At 40.0% G+C, this 27,552-nt stretch overlaps 1 protein-coding gene across 12 annotated transcripts in view; it reads right to left on the minus strand.

Annotated features, from left to right (window-relative positions):
• si:ch211-285f17.1 (sickle tail protein) overlaps positions 1–25,713 on the minus strand; it is a 93,960-nt gene extending 68,247 nt beyond the window's left edge. For 4 of the 12 annotated variants that reach the window (XR_003441692.2, XR_003441694.2, XR_003441693.2 and 1 more), the window contains exons 1-2: positions 17,184–17,383; positions 14,318–14,613 (exon numbers count right to left, since the gene is read on the minus strand). Coding sequence is in view for 6 of the 12 variants with exons in the window: in XM_027154310.2 (XP_027010111.2) it covers positions 14,318–14,491 (174 nt within the window). In the remaining 6 variants the exon portion in view is untranslated. Of the gene's footprint in view, positions 1–10,040; positions 10,354–14,317; positions 14,614–17,183; positions 17,384–25,562 lie in introns of those variants that run through there. The other 8 variants (XM_047810786.1, XM_047810788.1, XM_047810787.1 and 5 more) reach the window with 5 other exon arrangements.
• Between the last annotated feature and the right edge of the window lie 1,839 nt (positions 25,714–27,552).

The following is a 27,552-nucleotide window of genomic DNA, read 5'->3' on the forward strand; positions in this document are numbered from 1 at the left end:
AAAAAATATTGTTGAATTGAGTTTGACTCCTCACTTTTTCAATGACACTGTGGATTTTGTGAATTGTAAGATCTCGGAACAGAGAGCTTTGCTATTAGAAATGTTACCAAACTTTGAGCTGCATACAAAGCATCACTACATGGAGCACCATCCTCACTTGATCAGAATGTATAGGCAATTGAGGAATTTATGGACAATTGGATTTGAAGGAAAACATGAGTTCTTTAAAAAAGTGGTCCATGATGCACAAAATTTCAAAAATGTCCCCTAATGCTGGCCAAAACTATCAAATGGTAGTCGGCCATTGTTCTTTTTTTAAGCCAGGAGTACAAATGAACAGTAATATCTGTGGCTGTGTTGTCCTAATTGTAGTACTGTACTTGTTTTAACTAGTGTTTACATTGATGGCATTAAGTACTGCCCAGACATGGTGGCTTCGGTAGGATATTGTTCAGGTTTGCTAGAATTCATGCAGATTGAAAAAAAATCTTGGCTGTCAATACTGCCATAATGTTCCTCTGTAAATCCCAGGCATGGTATATTTATGTTGGCTTTGTAGAAGCCAACATTCTGTTTTCCTATTTAAGCTTAGACAAAAATATATTAAGAGTAACTCCTCCTAGGGCTTTCGAGCCACATGCACCAAATTCGGATATGTTGTAGACCCTCATCTGAAGTTTGTTGTAGTATTAATTTTCTAAGCGATCCGAGTACCGGTACTTCCGGTACCGGGTCTCAAATTGGCCTTTTTTCCCATGACTCCCATTATAAACACTGGAGGTTTATAACTCGGCAAGCTTTCGAACTATCTACACCAAACTCTGCCAGCTCCTTTTAGGGTGATACTTTGAACAAAGTTTTAAATTGGTGTACCGTCTGGCCTTTCGGTTGTGCCACAGCCCCAAAATATACAAAATCAAAATACATTTGCACAACATAGGCATGTGACATATCAAAATGCTCAGCCCAAGAAGGGGAATTGTGTCATAGGTTTTTGGGTGACATCACATGCTCGTCTCCACTTGCCTCCAAATGTTTTGGCACCCTAGTGCTCCACTAGATTTCACGTTCAAGTTTTATGTCCACTTGCCTCCAAAAGTAACACTGACCCTTATGTCCACTTACCTCCAAAAAGCACCGGCCTTTGCGAATACTTGCCTCATCAAAGCCAACATCAAAGTTTGTTGCGACAATTTGTTTACAAATCTAGTAGGCACTTGTGTTCTTATGAACTGTGCAGTTTGCCTTCGCTGCAATTTGCTCTGCCTCCTGAATTCAAGGGCCCCTATCCTTTGGTAGCCTATAATGTCCAAGGTTCTGTTCTGTCAATGTTGAATAATACAACATCATGGTAACCTTGCTTTTATGAAAGATGGTACAAGAGACATTGCATACTAGAAGTTTTGGCGAGGGCCATGTACACATATAAGGAGTATTCCAGAGATAAAGACTTTACACAAGTTGCTGCAGCTCTAATCGAAACACACCATCTGCATTGGACACACACACACACACACACTCTGCAGTGGACACACACACACACACACACACACACACACTCTGCATTGGACACACACACACACACACACACTCTGCATTGGACACACACACACACACTCTGCATTGGGGACACACACACACACACTCTGCATTGGACACACACACACACACACTCTGCATTGGACACGCACACACACACACTCTGCATTGGACACGCACACACACACACTCTGCAGTGGACACACACACACACACACTGCAGTGGACACACACACACACACTGCAGTGGACACACACACACTCTGCAGTGGACACACACACACTCTGCAGTGGACACACACACACACACTGCAGTGGACACACACACACACACTGCAGTGGACACACACACACACACACACACACACACACACACACACACACACTCTGCAGTGGACACACACACACACTCTGCAGTGGACACACACACACACACACACTCTGCAGTGGACACACACACACACACACTCTGCAGTGGACACACACACACACTCTGCAGTGGACACACACACACACACTCTGCAGTGGACACACACACACACTGCAGTGGACACACACACACACTGCAGTGGACACACACACACACACACACACACACACACTCTGCAGTGGACACACACACACACACTCTGCAGTGGACACACACACACACACACTCTGCAGTGGACACACACACACACACACTCTGCAGTGGACACACACACACACACTCTGCAGTGGACACGGACACACACACTCTGCAGTGGACACGGACACACACACTGCAGTGGACACGCACACACACACACTCTGCAGTGGACACGCACACACACACACTCTGCAGTGGACACACACACACACTCTGCAGTGGACACACACACACACACTGCAGTGGACACACACACACACACACTGCAGTGGACACACACACACACACAGCAGTGGACACACACACACACACACACTGCAGTGGACACACACACACACACACACTGCAGTGGACACACACACACACACACACTGCAGTGGACACACACACACACACACTGCAGTGGACACACACACACACACACTGCAGTGGACACACACACACACACACTGCAGTGGACACACACACACACACTCTGCAGTGGACACACACACACACACTCTGCAGTGGACACACACACACACACTCTGCAGTGGACACACACACACACACTCTGCAGTGGACACACACACACACACTCTGCAGTGGACACACACACACACACTCTGCAGTGGACACACACACACACTGCAGTGGACACACACACACACACACACACACACACACACACACACTCTGCAGTGGACACACACACACACTCTGCAGTGGACACACACACACACACACTCTGCAGTGGACACACACACACACACACTCTGCAGTGGACACACACACACACACACTCTGCAGTGGACACACACACACACACACTCTGCAGTGGACACACACACACACACACTCTGCAGTGGACACACACACACACACACTCTGCAGTGGACACACACACACACACACTCTGCAGTGGACACACACACACACACTCTGCAGTGGACACACACACACACACTCTGCAGTGGACACACACACACACACTCTGCAGTGGACACACACACACACACACTGCAGTGGACACACACACACACACACTGCAGTGGACACACACACACACACACAGCAGTGGACACACACACACACACACTGCAGTGGACACACACACACACACTCTGCAGTGGACACACACACACACACACTCTGCAGTGGACACACACACACACACACACTCTGCAGTGGACACACACACACACACACTCTGCAGTGGACACACACACACACACACAGCAGTGGACACACACACACACACACTGCAGTGGACACACACACACACTCTGCAGTGGACACACACACACACACTCTGCAGTGGACACACACACACACTGCAGTGGACACACACACACACACACACACTCTGCAGTGGACACACACACACTCTGCAGTGGACACACACACACACTCTGCAGTGGACACACACACACACTCTGCAGTGGACACACACACACACTCTGCAGTGGACACACACACACACTCTGCAGTGGACACACACACACACTCTGCAGTGGACACACACACACACTCTGCAGTGGACACACACACACACTCTGCAGTGGACACACACACACACTCTGCAGTGGACACACACACACACTCTGCAGTGGACACACACACACACTCTGCAGTGGACACACACACACACTCTGCAGTGGACACACACACACACTCTGCAGTGGACACACACACACACTCTGCAGTGGACACACACACACACTCTGCAGTGGACACACACACACACTCTGCAGTGGACACACACACACACTCTGCAGTGGACACACACACACACACACACACACACTGCAGTGGACACACACACACACACACACACACACTGCAGTGGACACACACACACACACACACACACTCTGCAGTGGACACACACACACACACACACACACTCTGCAGTGGACACACACACACACACACACACTCTGCAGTGGTCACACACACACACACACACACTCTGCAGTGGACACACACACACACACACACACTCTGCAGGGGACACACACACACTCACACACACTCTGCTGTTGACACACACACACACACACACACACTCTGCAGTGGACACACACACACACACACACACTCTGCAGTGGACACACACACACACACACACACTCTGCAGTGGACACACACACACACACACACACTCTGCAGTGGACACACACACACACACACACACTCTGCAGTGGACACACACACACACACACACACTCTGCAGTGGACACACACACACACACACACACTCTGCAGTGGACACCACACACCCACACACACACTCTGCAGTGGACACACACACACACACACACACTCTGCAGTGGACACACACACACACACACACACTCTGCAGTGGACACACACACACACACACACTCTGCAGTGGACACACACACACACACACACTCTGCAGTGGACACACACACACACACACACTCTGCAGTGGACACACACACACACACACACACACACACACACAGTCACACACACTCCGCAGTGTACACCCACACACACACACACTCTTCTGTGGACACACACACACACACACACTCTGCAGTGGACACACACACACACACACACTCTGCAGTGGACACACACACACACACACACTCTGCAGTGGACACACACACACACACACAACTCTGCAGTGGACACACACACCACACACACTCTGCAGTGGACACACACACACACACACACTCTGCAGTGGAACACACACACACACACACCTCTGCAGTGGACACACACACACACACACTCTGCAGTGGACACACACACACACACACACTCTGCAGTGGACACACACACACACACACACTCAGCAGTGGACACCACACCACACACACACACTCTGCAGTGGACACACACACACACACACACTCTGCAGTGGACACACACACACACACACACACTCTGCAGTGGACACCACACACACACAACACTCTGCAGTGGACACACACACACACACACACTCTGCAGTGGACACACACACACACACACACTCTGCAGTGGACACACACACACACACACACTCTGCAGTGGACACACACACACACACACTCTGCAGTGGACACACACACACACACACACTCTGCAGTGGACACACACACACACACACACTCTGCAGTGGACACACACACACACACACACTCTGCAGTGGACACACACACACACACACACTCTGCAGTGGACACACACACACACACACACTCTGCAGTGGACACACACACACACACACTCTGCAGTGGACACACACACACACACACTCTGCAGTGGACACACACACACACACACACTCTGCAGTGGACACACACACACACACACACTCTGCAGTGGACACACACACACACACACACTCTGCAGTGGACACACACACACACACACACTCTGCAGTGGACACACACACACACACACACTCTGCAGTGGACACACACACACACACACACTCTGCAGTGGACACACACACACACACACACACTCTGCAGTGGACACACACACACACACACACTCTGCAGTGGACACACACACACACACACACTCAGCAGTGGACCACACACACACACACACACTCTGCAGTGGACACACACACACACACACACACTCTGCAGTGGACACACACACACACACACACTCTGCAGTGGACACACACACACACACACTCTGCAGTGGACACACACACACACACACTCTGCAGTGGACACACACACACACACACTCTGCAGTGGACACACACACACACACACTCTGCAGTGGACACACCACACACACACACTCTGCAGTGGACACACACACACACACACTCTGCAGTGGACACACACACACACACACACTCTGCAGTGGACACACACACACACACACTCTGCAGTGGACACACACACACACCACACTCTGCAGTGGACACACACACACACACACACTCTGCAGTGGACACACACACACACACACTCTGCAGTGGACACACACACACACACACTCTGCAGTGGACACACACACACACACACTCTGCAGTGGACACACACACACACACACTCTGCAGTGGACACACACACACACACACTCTGCAGTGGACACACACACACACACACACTCTGCAGTGGACACACACACACACACACTCTGCAGTGGACACACACACACACACTCTGCAGTGGACACACACACACACACACTCTGCAGTGGACACACACACACACACTCTGCAGTGGACACACACACACACACTCTGCAGTGGACACACACACACACACACTCTGCAGTGGACACACACACACACACACTCTGCAGTGGACACACACACACACACACTCTGCAGTGGACACACACACACACACTCTGCAGTGGACACACACACACACACTCTGCAGTGGACACACACACACACACACTCTGCAGTGGACACACACACACACACTCTGCAGTGGACACACACACACACACTCTGCAGTGGACACACACACTCTGCAGTGGACACACACACTCTGCAGTGGACACACACACTCTGCAGTGGACACACACACACACACTCTGCAGTGGACACACACACACACACTCTGCAGTGGACACACACACACACACACTCAAGAGTACACACACACACACACTCTGCAGTGGACACACACACACACACACTCTGCAGTGGACACACACACACACACTCTGCAGTGGACACACACACACACACTCTGCAGTGGACACACACACACACTCTCCAGTGTACACACACACACACACTCTGAAGTGGAAACACACACACACACTCTGCAGTGGACACACACACACACACTCTGCAGTGGACACACACACACACACTCTGCAGTGGACACACACACACACACTCTGCAGTGGACACACACACACACACTCTGCAGTGGACACACACACACACACTCTGCAGTGGACACACACACACTCTGCAGTGGACACACACACACTCTGCAGTGGACACACACACACTCTGCAGTGGACACACACACACTCTGCAGTGGACACACACACACTCTGCAGTGGACACACACACACTCTGCAGTGGACACACACTCTGCATTCTGAGGGTATACGTGAGGATATAAAAGAGCATTAAAAGTGTGAATATTTTGTAAAACATAGTTTAAATCTATGATGCTAATAATTCAGAAGAATGCAAAAGTACAATAAAGTAGTCTAGGAAACTTGGGTATAATATTAGCAGTCATTAAAAGGCATGTAGTTGTGGGAAAAAATTATTTACCCCCAAATAAACTTGTGTTTTAATCATTGTCTTTTGAAATGATTTGTGTTGGAAGCGTGACTTTAATTCCTGACATCTCGCTCTGGTGATTATGATCTAAAGCTCATGTCAAGAGTTTCTGTTCGCTGTATATTCTTATAGTATAAAATACTTTAGAGCATAATACTGTTTCAATGATGGAAAAAAATAAAAACATTGTCCTTAATTTTTCTCTTCTTAGGATACGATACGATGGCCAACATCAATTTAAATAAAGTTTGCTTCTTACAGTTTTAAATGAAGAAATGCCTGCCAAACATTCCTCATGCCCACAGTGTTAACTCCTCAAGGGCAATCATTCTGGAGAGGATGATATGCCAAATTTGCCACAAGCTGTATGTCTTCTTTTTGCTTTGATCAATTCTCTAAATTTGGACGACCCATTTGATTTTATTCGGAGTGTTCTAAGTAACACTTAGAATTTAAAGAAAGAATTTAAGATGAACTCTGATCTCTTTTCTTTCTGCATTGAATGCTAACTTGTAAATTGTGGTGTTCATATACAGTATTTTGTTTTTAATTGCACTAAATTCTAGTGGCCAGTGGTTTTATATGTTTAACAGTTTACAGGTCAGTTATTGATGATTGCTGACAGCAGTTTTTTACTGCTTAATTACATGGACATGTAGACGCATCATTTTATTACTATTATGTTCTTATTGTTTATTTATAATGTTTATTAAAAATAAAGATTTGGAATTTCAAGCTTGTGTTAAGTGAATTTTGTACTACTTAAAACATGTTCAGTTTACATAAAGAAAATGTGGGAAACGATTGCACATATTTTCAAAGTCCCTTAAAAATGAAGATTAAACCCATGTTGAGAACAACAGTATTTAGGATGTTTGAGGTCCAATATAGAACACAGTATAGTACTGTCATATATCTTACTATAAAATCATAAGTAAGATAAGTTACTAAATCTTAAAGAGCATTTTACCACAAATTGACAAATGAAGCTAACTTGATATTTCTTATACAAGTTACTCAAGAAGAATTAGCTTTCTTTACTATCAGCAGAATTCTAAACTAACTTCAATTTCTTTTTAAGTTTGCTTTGCAAAAATTAGGCAATCGGTTTCCAAACTTTTTTTTAAACTAAACTGGTTAGAATTTATTGGTTAGAGTGTAGTCAACTGACCTCAATTATTGTGGCACAAAATGTTGCTGAATGTAGACCTGAACACCTGAACAAGCCCAGATCATAACACTGCTTCCACAGGCTTCAGGTACAGTAGACATTAGGCATGATGTGTGCGTCACTTCATCCACCCTTCTCCTTACCCTGATGCTCCTATAGGGTAAATCTGGACTACAGACCACATGATCTTTTTCCAACGCTCCAGAGTCCTATCTTTATGTTAATGTTAATCTTTCACTAATAAATTAGCCATGTGCACTAATAATGTTTTTCACAATTTGCTTTCACTAAACATTTAAGATATCACTGATCACAATCATTCAAATTTTTTTCCCAACTTCATTTCTTCCTTATAGATGATGATTCACTAAGATGATGATTCACTAACTATCCTTCCAGGTTTTAATAATGCCTTAAACCAATTTTTTAAGCAATCTACACTAGTTAGATGTGTTTGCTTGATGCAGAGCAATAAATGAACCCTCATGAAACAGAGTGACGTGTTTGCTACGATCCCAGGATGTGTTTACATGATTGTTTAAATAAATGTGAAGGTTAAATAACTTTTCCTGCTGAAACATACTAATCAATGCAATATATATATATATATATATACGTATATATATATATATATATACGTATATATATATATATACGTATATATATATATATATATATATATATATATATATATATATATATATATATAAGTATATATATATATATATATATATATATATATATATATATCTGTGTGTGTGTGTGTCAGACATAATTATTATTTCATTTGCTTTGATTTTTTAAGCTTCTTCCGTGATTTCCATTAAACATTTACCACTGATTAGTGTAGACTTGTGTATTTTGTGTGTAAACTATAGGAGACTGTATGTGGTGATTGTAACACACTAAACACGTTTATGTAGATTATTATATAGATGATAGAGATTATTATATAGATTATGATAGAGATAAATCAGTGAGCATCTGCATCTAAGACATTTCTGAGCCTGTGTACAGATTCACAGCAGAAACTGAAGATCCTCCAGGACATCGTGCTGTGACACGGAACTGAAACGGTTCTGGACACAAAACTGCTTTATAAACACGTCCCAGTCTACAAGCTGTTAATGTTGTATGTTAAATCAGTGCAAGACCATAAAGTGCCACAGATGATGTTTTATTCTCACACATTATTAAATCCGGGTGTCTGCGGTTTACTTTGAGACAAACGGAACTTTTCCGTCTAAAACTTTAGCCACAAGCTGCATGTCTATAAGTTTGTGCTTATATATACGTGACATTATGTTGTTGTATGAGCTTCAGAGCCCTGACAGAAGCCTGTAAATCCCTCGGCACTTTACAGCACAAACACTTTGGGCTACTTTATAAACAACAGTGACAACAAAAGCTCTAAATATCCGCATACCATCCAGTCACAACACCACATTAAACACGGGCAGATATTTACACCGTACCTTTAGTTTTTCTCGCGATCTTGAAAGTAATCCGTCAGAAATCGCTTCCTCCGTAACAGTGTAAACTTTTCTTCTCCCCTACAGACCCGTGTGTTGTGTAACGCGCCATGCCGTCGCTCCCATTCCTCTTCCCGGAAAATGCGCGAGGACAGCGCGCGCGCGTGCACGTGTACAGGGTTAGCACAAGCTGAAACTAGCCCAAAACCTGAGGAGCACAACAACGTCTCACTTCCTTCCTCTGTTCAAGCAGCAGAGGGGAATCTGGTTCACCTCAGGGAGGCTATAGAGCTAAATACACAAGTGCTACACTCACAATTATTGTGTCCACTAATTTCATGTGTTCTCCTTAAATAAAGCCTAACTCTAATATAATATAAAGCCTATTTTTCGGCCCATTCCTAAAAAATTCAATCATATTTTCACAAATTTTTGTCAAAATACTCAGTAGAATTTTGTCCTTAATAATTATTAAAAAACCACGTTGAGCTTCGTAACTACATGTTATTTAAATCTTGTGTTAATTATCTCGAGCATTATAAACAAAATCACGAATAGTTGCATGAATTCGATACAAAGTTTTTGAGGACGAGAACAAAGATTGGGCGTGGCCAAATACACAAGGGGCGGGGCTAGGAGCTGATAGTGTAATAGTGGTGATCATTTCGATTCAGCCCAGTGACATCACTTTTTAATTCTGTTCACCAAAGAGATTCATGCACATGGAAGAGATTCATGCACAGGGTAGAGTTTCATGCACATGGTAGAGATTCATGCACATGGTAGAGATTCATGCACATGGTAGAGATTCATGCACAGGGTAGAGATTCATGCACAGGACAGTAGTGGCTTAAACTGTCATGACTCTATCAGAATGTCGCCAGTTCAAGACCCAACACCTCCAAACTGCCACTGTTTGACCCTTGAGCACTTGAGCAAGGACTCGCTGCTGCAGGGGTTCTGTATGATATCTGACTCTGTGCTTGGACTCCAACTTCCTAAACTGAGGTAAGTTTATACTATAATTTATACTATGTGACGAATAAGCTTCTTTGTTTACTGACCCTTTTGTTATATTTTTACACCAGTACTGTGGGGCAGTATTATTATTATTAGTAAGTCATTGTTTCATTTACTCAAAACATTAATAAAAAAAGGGGACATGAAAAGTGTAGCCTTTGAACAACACATATGTTTATAGCAAATTATTCGATGAACAACACATAAGGCTCGTCTTTGTGCTTTTATAAATGCACTGTTTTGCCCTTAATCTTAGGATGGCAAAATGAATTAACTATGTGTATTTAGTCAATATCTTTGAATTTTCTCGTTTGGTCACCAAGTTTATTCATTTAATTCACAAATGACAATTACGAGTTTCTTCATTTTGTTCAAGAACTACAAATAATGACAAGTACTAGTTTGCTCAGAATCAATAAATCTACCACTCTCATTCACACTTAACATAAAGGGTGTATTCTTTCAATGTCCCACATGCTCCTTCACAGCCTGCACACTATTGCAGTTTTTAGTGAAAAGCAGGAACAATGTGATTTACGCAAGTGGGACTTAACTGACAGTCCCCTTTCTTCACTTCTTCTCGTGTAGTTTTGTGCAAAAATTCTGCTGTGAGCTAAAATTAAAGCTAATGATGCATTCCCTGTATCATGCGTAAGAAATGTATGTGCATTTTGTTCTGTGTAAACAAATCTCCTTCTTACATATTTTCTCCAGTAAACATCCCAAATATTCAACAGTTAAAATGCTGAATAGCAACCAACATGAGGAGGCAGGTGCATTTCTGCCACTTTCATTTCATTTTTTCACATCTTTGCTCTGTAGGTGTGTTTCCTACTGTAGCTACTCAGTGGCATGGTGGTAGATCACCATCAGTTGGTAAACAACAGAGATCCCTGCTTTGATCCCTGCTTGGAGCTGCCTCTGCAAAATGCACCAACCTTATTATTCACATCTAAAACACTTCACTCATTGGTACACAGGGCTTTGATTGTGTTCACAATTAACCATCCTGTTACAGAAATGTTGCAACCTGAATTGGACCCAGCAGAGATTAATCCTCTCACGCTATTCACAGTCATGGGGTGGCCATAGGTTATAATAAGGATTGGTTATAAGATCTAGTGCAGCAGACCTGGAAGACTCAAGAATGTTTTTGTTTAACCAATAAAGCTCAGGAGGCAATGGATGTGCTAAGTAGCAGGTTTACAAGCTCCCCAGTCCTCCAATTGCTCTCTCACAGCAATTGGTCCCCTCTTGCATGCTTCACTTTTGTGCATCCTATTCACACAGGTTTAACCCTGCAGAGTTAAATTATGATATTGGGAACTGAGAGCTCCTCACTGTTAAGCTGACTCTTAAAGAATGGAGGCATAGGCTGGAAATGGCTTAGGGCCGATCAAAAGAATAAGGCCTATTACCAACAGGCCAAGAATATCGATCCCTAGTAAGTGAGCTCGACTTTGTTTTTTGTCATGTTTGACTCAAGAAGATAAAATGAAATGTACATCATTTGGACATAAACCTCTTTCCTTTCATCCTGCATAGACATTGGGTGGAGATTTAAAAAAAAAAGCCTAATATCCGTGTATAATTATATTTTTGGTGTCGGTTTTTGATTTTTGCCTGGACTCTGAATATAATTAGTGTTTGGATAGTTACCCTGAATTCACTGATTTAGTTAATGAATACTGTAGATTTTAAAGCACCACCAGTTGACAATACAATAAAAAAAAAAAAGAAAAAAAGATTTTTAAGATTTCTCTATGCTACGAAGTATATGATAAATGGCTACGAAGTATATGATAAATGGCTACATAGAGAATTATAAAAACATAATCTGTATTTATGTCTAAATTTCCTGATGTTTACCATTTGCATTATGGCATTTGTCAGACAGAGTCACTTACATTAATCCATTTATTGGAGTTGTTAATGGTTAAGTGTCATGCTCATGAGCCCAACAGTGCCAGCTTTGTGGTGCTGGTATTTGAACTAACAAACAACATAACTACCAAGCTAGTGACCAGCTTAATGCTGAATCTTATTTAACGGTTCAATATTCACCGCATGTTATAGCATATAGCGCAAATTGTTGGATTAATAAGTTTCAACTCTCTTCCAGTTTCTCTTGGCTCATAGTGTAAAAATATAAGTTCACAGTAATAAAATATTACATCCAAAATGCCAGAAAATTAGAAAATAAAAATCTAGTTATTGTTTTTTGATTTATTGTGTTTTGTCTATTCTAACTGCAGTTATTTTTCTACAGTGATATTTGTGAAAAATCAACAAATTTAGTGCTACAATTTCTTCATATTCAACTACCCTTAAAGATCAAATTAAGGTGTCACTTTGTATGTTTAATTACATTTTACTACCTACTTATGGTAATTAACATTATTAACCAATCAAGAGCCTGCATTTTTACTGTTTCTGTTTGAAGTCAGCTAGCTACAAACTCTGGGGTAGTACAGAAATCTACAGCAGGAGGTGAGAATGTACAATATATGGCCAAAAGTATGTGGACACCTTATAATCACACCTACAGGTGAGCCTTCCTTAAACTGATGTTAACACAATTGACTAGAATGTCTTTGTAATGCTGTATCATAAAAATCTCCTTCACTGTAACTAAAGAGCCCAGTCCAAAAATCTTCCAGCATGACAGTGAACCTGTGCCCTAAACTAGGACCATGAAGTCATGGTGTGCCAAGGTTGGTGTGGAAGAACTCAAGTGTCCTGCACAAAAAACATACTTCAACAACACTTAGCACCTCTATGTTTAATTAAAAAGCTAACTGTGCACTCTGACTTTAACTTTGACATCAGTTCCTGACATTCACCATGTGGCTGAATAAACAATCTAAAATTCACTAAATTTAGTAGAAGGCATTCCCAGAAATGTAGAGGTGAACAAACTCTGCTAAGTGTGATAGTCAGGTTCACAGTTATGTCCAGTGAATTTACCCTATTTCTTGTTGGGGTTTTTTTTGTTATAAATACATGTCCTAAAGATATTTTATTTTGTGTGCCTTTTGTGAAATTAAATGTTTTTTCATTCAAAAATATAAATAATTGAATGACAAATTCTGAACACCACCACTTCTATTACTGTTTGGTATTAACCAGAAATACACATCATAATCACGCATGAATACAAACAGGGTTAATCTCCAGAGGAGCTTACTTAGAGATGATTGGGAGATACTAGAAGGGAATTTTTGTATAAGGTGGTCTGTATGTATGTTCTGGGCTCTGACCTGCTCACGAAGTCTCTCCTGGTGGCTCATGATGACTGAAGCATGGTGGGGGTACTTTTGCTTCAAGTGCTCCAAGAAGGCCTCTCTCTTCTTGTCCATGTCTGAGAGCTCCATGGACAGAATTTCTTGTGAGCTCCTTGCCCCTCCCACATTGGGGCTACAAGGCACAGCCATGAGTCTTGACTTGCAGTGGCTAGGCTCTTTTTCACACAAAACGGTGCCACCTGGGGGTTGTTTGCTGTGGAGGTTCTCAGTGCCCTTAAGTTATATCACCTTCAAATTGTCCTTTAGATGCTCTGAAAAGAAATACAATTATAATGAAGTAGATTGTTAGGGGATTTGTTTATTTAGTGAAAGAAACAATGCTGGGATCCAAATAAAACTCCTTATTGCTCCATAATCTTTATTTTATTTAATTTTCTCTGAGTGTAATAGAGTTATATAAGAAGAAGAAGACGCCTTTATTATTGCCAGATATTACATTGCAGCACGGTGGAATTCTCAGGGTTGGCCATGGTACAGTGCCTCTGGAGCAGAGAGGGTTAAGGGTCTTTTTTAAGAACAACATAGAGCCTTAACCTTTTGAGACACTATTGCCCCATATTGCATATATTATTCATAGCTACATACATTAAAGTGCATAAATATTTGGATATTGACAAAGTTATTCTTATTTTAGCTGTGTACCACAGTATACTGGAAATTAAATGAAATAATAAATAATTTTTATATAATGCAGTATTATTTTAAGTGCATCTATATCCAAATCCAAATACACCAAGTTTTAGTTTTGTGCTGGTTATTCCTGGTGATGCCTTGCCACATCTTTGCTGCAGCTGTTCTTGTCGTGTGTTGCCTGATTCACAGATGATCGACTTTGCCATTGCAGCACATTCAGTTGAGTTAAATTTAAATTTAAATGTTTTTTTATCTGGTCTTCCTGTTAAGTCCTACTAATGGTTTACATCTTGTGCTAAACCCTACATACTCTGGTGAAGGTTCAGTTGTTTTTGACTCAGTTCTTCAACTGTTTTCTTTTTTCCAAAAGAAGAGAAGTAGGCATGTCCTAATGTTTTTGCTATCACTTTGATGGGTTTGTTTTGATTTTTCAGCCTAATTATAGAGTTTATCACTGTCAGTGACTGTCAGTAATAACCCAAAAAACACAGCTAAAAACACCCAAGAATGGCTAAGAACAATACATTGGGCTATTCTGGACACCTTTTATGAGTCCTAATCTAAATCCTATCAACATCTCTGGAAAGAGCTGAAACGTGCAGTCTGGAAAAGGCACCGGAGCAATTCCTCATGAGAATTGGGCCAAAATACCTGTTGACAGGTGCAGAAATCTCATTGAGAGTTACAGAAATTGCTTGATTGCCATGATTGCTTCAAAAGGTTTAAAAACATTAGGTTAAGGGAATCATCAATTTTGTCTAGGCCAGTTTCATTAGTTTCATTAGTTTCATTGGTTAGGAATGTGGTTGCATAGTGGATAAGGAATGGTGTGAGTTCGATTCCCATGTCCACCAGGCTGCCACTGCTGGGCCCCTGAGCAAGACCCTTAATTTCTCAGTTGTATATAATTTGTTTTTTAAATGCTTCTGTTGAACCACAACAGAACATCTTGTGGAAGTTTTCAGCCAACAATCCTGTTAATCAGTAGGAATGGGCACAAGTGCTTTGAATATACCCCTCAGCAACCTTGGCTACTAGCCCCCTTTGCTCCCATGGAATGCCAACCAAACTTGGCTTATAACTTAGCAAACATGTGGGAAATGACACATCAGAACCTTAAACATACAACCCAAGTGACCAAAGAATTCAAAAACTACTTGCCAGAGGGTGACTTCCAGTATGAACCAGGCAATTTGGTACGGCATCCTCTAACGGCATCCACTTTGCCAAAGGATGCAGAAAGCATGCACACTGATAAATTAGCACCTTCAAAATCATACAGAGAATCAACTAATATTTCAATATTAACAATATCAACAAATTTCCATATTTAAAAAAACAAACACCATCACACCTGGTGCGCTTTATAAAGGAATATCATTCTTCAGTCCCTCAGCACCCATCACAGCATACATGATACAACACACACAAATCCAATCACTGTTATTTATTTACACAGTCTTATAATCAGTTACACAATCAATACCATGCTACTTAAGGACATTGTGACTTATATGACACTTAATAAAGGTGTATGTTTAATAACTTATGTACTTTATGTATCCTTGTTCTTAAGTTCAGACTATATTCAGACTGTCTAATCTTATACAGAAAGGGACAACATGGGTGCAGGTTTTTATTCCAACCAAGCAGAAGCTACAGCTTGTCAAATTTATTAGTGAAAAATCATTTGAAAAATCTGAGGATAAATGCTGAAAAGCTATGCAAGATTTATCTTGTATCCACCCTGCTACCAGTAATAGCTTTCAAACCATGTGTCCTGATACCAATATTATCAGAAATAGCACATTGGTACTGTAATTAGCCCAGCATGGAAAAATAAAGTTTATTTGTTCCATTTGTTACGGTTGTAGAGTTTTGACAAAAGCTGTAAAGCTACAGTATAAGTAGTAATAACAGCTTATGTGTTTGCTAACATTCATTGTGAGTGTCATGCTCGTTTGTTCCTAGTGCTATTTCTAGACACACACAGAGAGAGAGAGAGAGAGAGAGAGAGAGAGAGAGAGAGAGAGAGAGAGAGAGAGAGAGAGAGAGAGAGAGAGAGAGAGAGAGAGAGAGAGCACGCAATTCTAGCCAGCTGACTAAATGAATCAGAGAAAATACATGCCATGGAAACAACAGAGCCTTGGGGTTACAATGTTAGCTACTTTATTCTAACAATCATTACCTTCATTAGATGAGTTACTTGTACACTTCACAACTTCTCCACTTTCAGCAGCTATTTCCATTTCAGCAAGACCAAAAATTTGATCTGAATTAGCTGTTAGCTCTTAGATTCGAAACTTTTGAGGCGACAACTGGTAAGATGAATTAAAGAAACCTCTTCATTTCAAAACAGATTCATTCAGCATATGTGTGTGTTCCCAAGGTCTGCTAAAAGAAAGTGATCGTGATGCCAAGATTAAAAACAGCCTTACCAACAGGTGTCAGAGAAGCGCTCTCTATTACACTCCCTTCTGATTTTTCCCCTACTTTGGCCCCCTATGCATGTTCATTTATAAGCACACACAGTGTGTTTCTATGAGGTCCAGCAGATTGTGTAATTCTTGCACTGTGAAAAAGACAACTGCCATATCAGTGTCCTGGAATGTACCATTTGCATTATTTGAGTTGGTATAATAATTTATATCAATTGCAGGTCGAGATACTAAAATATCTCGTACTGAAAAGCTTGTAGTGGGGACATGGTCAGCTATCAGCTGTGGATGGTGAAAAAACAGTTAGAGATGACGGGTTATGTGTGAAGATCATGACAGACAGATCATACACACATACTAACACATGCTTAAACACGGAGAGAGTGTGAATATGAACTTAAACTTCACAGTTACCATTCTATATTTAAACTTGAGTTATCATTCTGTCCCTGACCTACGCTTATATCAATGAAAAGTGATGTCTTTTCAGTGATGGTCTGTGAATTAGACATGGATGAAGCTGTCAGAGCCATCACACATCAGGCATTGGAACTTGAGATTTAACTTGAAGATTGAACATATGATGAGTATGTTTTGAAATTGTAATTGATCATTTTTATAATGTTTAATTTTCTTGTAAACATGTGAGAATTGACATTGATCAGGGGTGGCACCAGAGAACTGCTGAGCTGAGCAATTACAAATAATATTTGCAAAATAGGTCTTGGGATTAGGGTTTTAATCTTTGTTCTTTTTATTTCATGAAATTAAAGAAGCACTCAGATTACAAAATGAAATGATTTCGCATAGACATTAATTGAACACTTCACAATTTCACTAAATAGCAATACAACAAACACCTACACTGGGGTTACAGTATATTTACCAGATAGTACTCAATAATAGTTACCAGTTACTATTTTGAGTCTCAATTTATTATCAATCTATTATCATGATTCTATGTTTCCATGGTTATCTGATATACATTTATTTACTTATTCAGGTTATTCTATATTGCACACTTCACTGTATTGTATAAGTACACTTCAGTACAAGTGTACAAGTACAAGTTTTCAACTTGTTTCCAAGTCATTAAGGTTTCGAGGCTGACTTCAACTTTTTCGACTGTGGAATGCCAAGGCTGTCTTTGTGCACAATAGCACCATTTTTTTGACTATACCCCAGGTGTTAGTCTGCCGATTCTTCATTCTAGTCTATGTAACTGCTAATACACATACAAACAAACACACACTCACAAATTACAGTCCCCTCAAAGCTGAACTGAAAGTTCTAAGACTTTTTCTATGTACACAAAAGGCCTTTTCCTCTAAAATATTGTTCACAAATCTGTCTAAATCTGTGTTACTGAGCACTTCTCCTTTGCCAAGATAATCCATCCACCTCACAGGTGTGGTATATCAAGATGCTGATTAGACAGCATGGTTTTTGCATAGGTGTGTCTTAGGCTGGCCACAATAAAATGCCACTCTAAAATGTGCTGTTGCCTGTAAATTGAATGTGCATTTCTCTACCATAATCATTTCAGAGAATTTGGCAGTACATCCACCCGGCCTCACAACCGCAGACTATGTGTAACCACACCAGCCCATGACCTCCACATCCAGCATCTTCACCTCCAAGAGCGTCTGAGACCAGCCATCCGGACAGCTGCTGCAACAATTGGTTTGCATAACCAAAGAATTTCTGCACAAACTGCCAGAAACTGTCTTGGGGAAGCTCATCTGCATGCTCATCATCCTCATCGGGGTCTCGAACTGACTGCAGTTCGCCATCGTTACGGACTTAAGTGGGCAAATTTTCACATTCGATGGCGTCTGGCACTTTAGACAGATGTTCTCTTCATGGATAAATCCCATTTTTCACTGTACAGGGCAGATGGCAGACAGTGTGTATGGAGTCAACCATGTCAACGTTGTGGATCGAGTGGCCCATGGTGGTGGTGGTGGGGTTATGTTATGGACAACGAACACAGGTGCATTTTTATGATGCCATTTTGAATGCACAGAGATACCGTGATGAGATCCTGAGGCCCATTGTTGTGCAATTCATCCACGACCATCACCTCATGTTGCAGCACGGCCCCATTTTGCAAGGATCTGTACACAATTCCTGGAAACTGAAAACATCCCAGTTCTTGCATGGCCGGCATACTCACCGGACATGTCACCCATTGAGCATGTTTGGGATGCTCTGGATCAGCGAATATTGTACAACAGCATGTTCCAGTTCATCCCAATATCCAGCAACTTCGCACAGCCATTGAAGAGGAGTGGACCAACATTCCACAGGCCACAATCAACAACTTGATCAACTCTATGCGAAGATGTGTTGCACTGCGTAATTCAAAGGGTGGTCACCCCAGATACTGACTGGTTTTTGGACCCCACCGTACCCCAGTTAAGTAAAACTGTGCATTTTAGAGTGGCCTTTTATTGTGGCCAGCCTAATACACACCTGTGCAATAATCATGCTGTCTAATCGGCATCTTGATATGCCACACCTGTGAGGTGGATGGATTATCTCGGCAAAGGACTTGATTGATCCCGTATGGAATTCACTCTGACGACTTGCCTGTTTAAATTTGGCACATTTTACGCCGGATGTGTATTTATCACCAGCTTGCAACCCCTGTGGCTAGATTATCTTTTACTCTCTAATAACCAATATTTTCAGTATATAGCAAAACAAAGAATTGGATTCGTGCTTTTGTGATACTTTCTCACGGAACTGTATACACAGTTAATACACAGTATACGCAGAATAAAAGTATCTAATGTTGGCTAAAAATGTATTATGTATTAATATTATGGCACCATTAAATAACTGGCATATCAGAACATGGTGTTTTCTATCACAGGAACAAGTGACTTAGGTAGTGGGAAAATGTGATATAAACAGAAAATTTGACTTTTTCTCACTGTCAGAAAATTTGATCACCAGCAACATTAGCCATTGAAGTGGAGTTAACTATTTAGTAATTATTGGCATAATTCTACCATAACACCTTATAAACTTGCCCTTGAACAGAAATGTCTCTCTCATAGTGAGAGTGGGTAGTAAGGCAATTAATGACATATTCAGAAGGCAGTGGAACATCCTGCAGTCCAGTCTTCTCTTTCAAGTATTTATTGCTTTACATTATATCAGTGGGTCCATCTGGTGTTAGAAAAGCAGCATTAAATGTTTTGGTACAGCTTGTGTGTGTGTGTGTGTGTGTGTGTGTGTGTGTGTGTGTGTGTGTGTGTGTGTGTGTGTGTGTGTGTGTGTGTGTGTATGAGAGAGAGAGAGAGAGAGAGAGAGAGGTAGATAGTGAGATTGATAGGGCCTTAAAGCTGATGCTCTAAAGGGGGTATTTAAGTATGACTTCATCTCCTGCCACATCACAAAATGCCAATGTCATCAGCACCAAAGCATGCTAGTGATGTAATGTAGACTACTGCCATGTATATTTTTAGTCCAAAATACTTCTCTTTATCACCAAATCACTATTTACAGTCTGATTTAACACACACTTTGTCTGAATCCAACGTCAATTCACATCAGAGAAAAAATAATGTGCCTGAAGTTTACTTAATATCCCTTTCTGTTTGCTGTTACTATGTTGTCTGATTCAGAATCACTTTCAGTTTTTCAAAATTACACGAGTCAAGTGTTGATAATTAATGTTGTTAAAGAACTTTCTAAAAAAAAGTGAAGTGTTTCATTCAGTAGTTTGTTACTTCTCCCAAGCCTTGCTGATGGATTTAGGTATTTCACATGTTTAGTGTAGGTTCCTAGTAACTATGGGAAAGAAACACTCAAAAATAAATACCAGAATACCAGATTAAGCTAGGATGTACTTAGTACATTAGATACTTAGTACTTAGATACTAATTTAACAATTATATTAAATACAAATAAATTCGAAATATAAACAGATATTCAAAATATCAGCCAAATGAGTATGCATTAATATTATTGTTAATAAACTAGAATTAATTAATTATTTAATTAAATATCTGTTATATGAAAATAAGTTTCTAAGAGTGTTTAGAGCAAAGTCCTAACAGACCACTATACAGCTTTCCTGTCAGGAAAAGATACATAGAAGGGAAACTAGCATGCAAGAGTACAGTGAGGTGTACTGTATGAGGAACAGATCAAGAACATGATATCTGGCAAGCGGTGTTGCCATTGTTTGTGTTTCCTCAAGCTTTTTCTGCTTCCTTCTAGTGAGGGCTGAATGCAGAAAAGCCAGACTGCAGTGGCCTTGAAAGTTTTTAGTAATATACAGTGTATTACTCTGCTTTATGGGTCAAAGAGGTGAGACATCCATCGAGAAGCCTGCTGTAACTCTGGTTATAGAAGATCTATTGTATGACACAGTATGAGGCACAAGTAGCTGTAGTCAGGGTCTTAGTTTAACAAAACATCTTAATGAAGTTGAAGCCAATAAAATATTATTTTGACTGTTAAAGATAACTAAGGGCAACATTGTAGAGGTATTTAACTTGTAATATGCTTTTGCCCATCCCAATGTGTTGTGAACATGTATCTTATACTGTATATAGTCACTGAACTGCTTGATGTCCAAATGGCTCTTGAAACAATGCAGGTTTTAAAAATATTAGGAATAAATCTCGAGAAATAAGTCACGGCTTTTCATCTCAGTATTCACTTGTGCCATATGGATTTGAAGATGATTTGAAGTTGTATAAACATGAATATTATCCCAATCATTTTTTGAAGATTCACAGCTACTGCTCTCTCATACTTAACAAACAGCTAGTAATTATTGCACACACCACAGCGGAGGCAGGAAGGGAGCAGCACCTAGTGTGTGTGTGTGTGTGTGTGTGTGTGTGTGTGTGTGTGTGTGTGTGTGTGTGTGTGTGTGTGTGTGTGTGTGTGTGTGTGTGTGTGTATAAATATATAGTCATGGCCAAAAGTGTTGGCACCCCTGAAATTTTTCCAGAAAACAAAGTATTTCTCACAGAAATGTGACCATATCCAAACCATATCCATCACACTCAGGAAGATGCTGTCCTCATTTCTTGTAGCATAGCTCACAGTAATTGCATAGCCTGAAGACCTAGTTCTAAAATTAAATTATAATAAATCAATATATGATAATTTTGGTAATTTGGTAATTAGGACTGCCAAACATTAGATTCCTCAACTCTAGCACTTGGTGAACATGAAAATATAACAGATCAGCTACTCGCTTGACAGAAATTTAGATTAGATTAAATGAACATGTAGCTTTAAGTTAAGAAAGCACTCCCAAACACAGAATTATATATCATCCCTGTCTAAATTGCAAGAAGAAAGCATCCACTAATTTAATTTCTAAAGAAGTAATTCCCAGAGTGCCAATATTTCCTATAACCGCATGTATCAATATTTGTATCACTCACTTGTGTTCACCACATTTAATTCCACATCCTAATACAAAACCGTTAGTACAGTAGTATAAGCAACATTCTCTTCACCATAAAGTCATTTACTTAACTTATTCATATAACTGCGTAAAAGCTATACCACTCTCATGGTCATGAAATTATAGTGAATGGCTGTGATTACTTGGCAGGTCATAGCTGTGACAATACCCAGTATAACTGCACTCTTGCATGTGTGATATTGTTTAATTAGACAATTGCTGCTTAGTAGTGTCTGCTTGCTTAATCCAAAGATCATAAAATACTTCTATTAGGTCTTCAGACACCTTGAATTAAGCTTGACCATGAATTAAGTAATAAACTGAGGAGGACTGTGCACATAAAGGTCCCCTCACAATTTCTGGATCTGGAGCATTTTTGCAAGTAAGACTGTGATAAAATTACCAGTTCAAGATGTGCATGAACAAAGTACTAGTTAAAGACTGTGTACATTTATGCAACCCATTTTTGCTGTAGAAAGAGAACAAATGGGTTGCATAAATGTATACAGTAAAATAAAAGCAAGATATATCAGACAGATCTTTTAAAACCTTCAAAAGATCTGTCTGATATATCTTGCTTTTATTTTTACACCACAAAACCTGTGAATGTGTATCTTTTTTATATCCTGTATATATTTTAAATAACCTCCTATGAATATTTTATTAGTAACTGAACCACACTAAGACACCTGGTATGTTCTCTCTTACAGCACCCTCTTGTCATTGGAATGTCTCAGGCAGTGTTTAAACACACACAGGGCCTCTGTCTAATGAACCATCCTGTGGCGTGAGCATTCACCAAACACAGGTATGCAGTAAGCCTGCCTGCAAACCCCAACAAGATCACCTATTCTAAAAGTAACATGTAGATTTTAAGCACACAGTAGCAGTTGTTCACCTGTCACTGTCAAATAACAAAATAGTAAACCTAAGTTTTTTATACAAGTACAATGTCTTATACAAGTACAATGTCTTGTATTAGGCTTTGACATTACCTTGTAGCCCACTGGCCATGATTCAGTGCTGGTGTTACATAGGTCTAGTATTTAAAGTTCAGGTTCGAGCATGCTACAGGAAGTCACAGGTAAACATCACTGCCAGGCTATGCTCATAACATTGTCTGATTTGGAACTAATTTGCTGTTTTGCTCATTCTTTTTCTAACATGAAAAATGCCTAGATGGAGTTACTGCTGTCACTCTTCTTGCCTGCTACAGTAGTGACTGGGTCCAAACTGACCTCTTAAGTTGAGTATCTGGGAGAGGTTTTTATTATGGACTGGCCCTGTTTTTGTTACCTCATCAGCCATATGATTGCACCATTTTTGGTGACAACTACTGATTGTCAGCAGGGAATTACAATTTGCAGTTTGACCTCAAGTACAAGATTTAACTAACAAAAGGTAGCTTTTTACAAACTTATTAAAATATCAGAAGAATAGTTATCATAAACCACTGTATTTTGTATGTGCACTTCTTTTTCTATACACGCTTGCTGGATCAATGACTGAAATTCAGTGCCGTTTAAACACATCTGTACTGTGCAGATGTAAATCTGTAAATCACAGTTGTGTCTGAAACAATTCAGAAGTAAGTTATGTGTTGTCAGTGGTGTAACCAAATCACCACTCATCTGTTATTATGGAATAATTAGGTTAGTCAGATGTTGCACTAAACAAACACACAAGACTCATTCCTCTTTATATGCTGGACGGTAGCACTGAAAAACCCTCAACAAGGTGTCCAAGAACAAGTTACTGTGAACAAAAAGTGTATTTCTGTCCATGCAGAATGTCCAAACAAATACAATTGGTCCCAAAGGTCCAAACAAATTCAACAACTATTTTGTACAGACACAATTCTGAAACATGTGCTCATATTCTTCTTGTAGGAGTAAAATAGTTCACAGTCAGTTCAAGCAATTGTAGCAAACATATCTGTATTTTTTATTCTGGTAAATATACCAGACCAGATTTATCTGGTATATACAGTACATGAGAAATGTCCCAAAATGTCCAGATGCAAAAGTACTTGGAAAATTGGAGGAAACCTAGCAGCAGCTTCTGCCTGCTTGACTGGAAAACTGTCAGAGGCCATTTCACAAAGCATGAGTGTAATGATGGAACATTAAATTAACTTTTAATGGTTTTAAAGTGAAAATCAGTGAAGATCATATTGAACTAAATAAATGAACAATGTAATATACATTTTATATATATATATATATATATATATATATATATATATATATATATATATATATATATATATATATATATATATATAGAGAGAGAGAGAGAGAGAGAGAGAGAGAGAGTTACATATAGTTAATATAATTATACCTGTAATTATTAAATACTTATGTGAATGATGATGGGTCAGGATTTTATATATACACACACACATTTTATCACATTTTATATATATATATATATATATATATATATATATATATATATATATATATATATATATATATATATTAGTCAAGGACCATCTTTGTATAACTGAGGTATGAGGATAACTCTGGTCTGCCAAAAGCATTCTTCTGGTTTAGAAACTGATCAAAAAAATGTATATGTCTAATAACAATCTTAAGAATAAAAGAAGGGTTGTGTGTGGTGTAAATATAATTTTTCTGAAACGTTCTACAAGGAGAGAGCTGAACGGTGCGTAGAGTATGTAACTTACCCTGCCTTGCCTTGTGTCAGCAATCCATGGGTAAATGAAAAGAGGAAAAAACCTTTTCCACTCCCTTTCTTTGTAGCCAAATAACTTTTCTTCCTGCCAGAAAACTGAGTAAGAGAAAGGACTGATGCTTCTCTCTCTCACTCGCTCTCTCACACATACACTTCCTGGAAAGTCCCTTTACATAATCTCAAATCAGCCCTCTCCCCCAGTTCAGCTTAGCCATACTATTCATGCAGTGTGTGTGTGTGTGTGTTTATGCTGAATGTTTTCTACCTCTCTTGGTGTATGCCTCATCTCCCATAGAGAGGAATAATAGTAGGAAAAAGAGAGAAACACAAGAGGCACACTGCAGCCAAGAGATTAGGATGGAGCAAAAGTCGAAGGAAAGAGAGAGTGGGGAAGGAAATCAGGAAATCATGTGGAAGCTTCCATGATCCAAAGTGTATGTGAAAAAGTTCTCTGAAATCTCAGCACTCAACATCCATGAGTGTCTCAAAAAGGTATGGCTGTGACTATTCCCTGCCTAAACACCAGGGGGACATTCTGGCAGGCTTTGATTATATGTGCCATGTGCCTTTGTTTTTGTATCACTTGTATAAGCCCCGCACTTTCTTTTTATGTCCCCACTGCAAACCTTTCCCTTGTGTTTCACTGATTGTCACCCGTATTTATACCGGTTTTCTTGCGCCTGTCCTTTTTTGCTGAGTCCTTGTGTTTGTGTTCCTGTTCCTCTGTTCCTGTTCCCATTCCTGTGTTTTGTGTTTCCTAGTGTTTCTAGCCCTTTTTTATTTTTTCTTAAATACCCCTTGTTATGTCATCCCTGCACTTGGGTCATGTATGTATGTATGTATGTATGTATGTACGTATGTATATAAGTGCAGGGATAAAGTATAAAGGGGTTTATTAGGTGTTTATTTAGGAAAAAATAACAAAGGGCTAAAAATATATATGTATGTATGCATACACACACACACACACACACACACACACACACATACACACACACACACACACAAAACACACAAAGCCACACAAAGCCATGATAGTTCTTTCTTTATCTTTCTCAATTTAGGCTATCCATATGGGGCCATCCTCAGCAGCAGCGAATGATTCCAGGATGGATCAGCTAGGTCTTTTTACATTTACAGCATTTGGCAGATGCCCTTATACCGAGCAACGTACAAAAATGCTTTTAAGTGTCATTGAATACATTAACTCTGGTTCACTAGGTTACAGCCTTAATATTCCATGAGCCTAAAACACTGTCGAAAGTTTTTTTTTTTTAATTGATTTTCATTTTGGTTCCAGAACTTGTGTGTATTTGAACTCTCTTGGACCCAAGCCTTACTATTCTTAATGTTGATGTGAAAAATCTCTTTAATCAAAATTCAATCATTTTAAAGACAAGGGTTTTAAGATGCTAAAAATCTAAAAATTTAATAGGACTTTTTTAATATATTTCTTTTACATTTATTCTTATAACTAATTAGTAATACATTTGTTTAAATCATTTTGCATAAATATCTAACAAATCTCAGTAACATTTATTCATCATAAACATTTGGTATCAGAAGTAATAGAACAGAAGACATGATTGACATCAAATCATATACAATAATTTGAATGCTTTGGTGCATTTCTGTATATGGAATACACTGTCATGCCGTTGTATATCCTGTAGGCCATTTAGTAGGCGCCCTTATCCAGAGTGATTTGTAGAAGTGCTTTTGTGTCTATCAAAAACACTTCCCCATGTTATTTCACAAGGACTAAAAATTTTATTTTTAAAGTAATTTTATATTGTTTACATTAGTTAACCAAATTATTTAGCTGATGGAAAGGTTTTTAACTAATTAATATTTACTATTATTTTAATAAAAATTATTTTTTCACTTGCAATCTCATCGTTCATTTTCCATGCCCAGCTGTCTGTGCTCTTTGTGGATGCAGCATATCTGTAAATGTATGTGATGGAGGAAAAGTGATCTTC

The sequence above is a fragment of the Tachysurus fulvidraco genome, chromosome 3 (assembly GCF_022655615.1).
Source record: "Tachysurus fulvidraco isolate hzauxx_2018 chromosome 3, HZAU_PFXX_2.0, whole genome shotgun sequence".
NCBI lineage: Eukaryota > Metazoa > Chordata > Actinopteri > Siluriformes > Bagridae > Tachysurus > Tachysurus fulvidraco.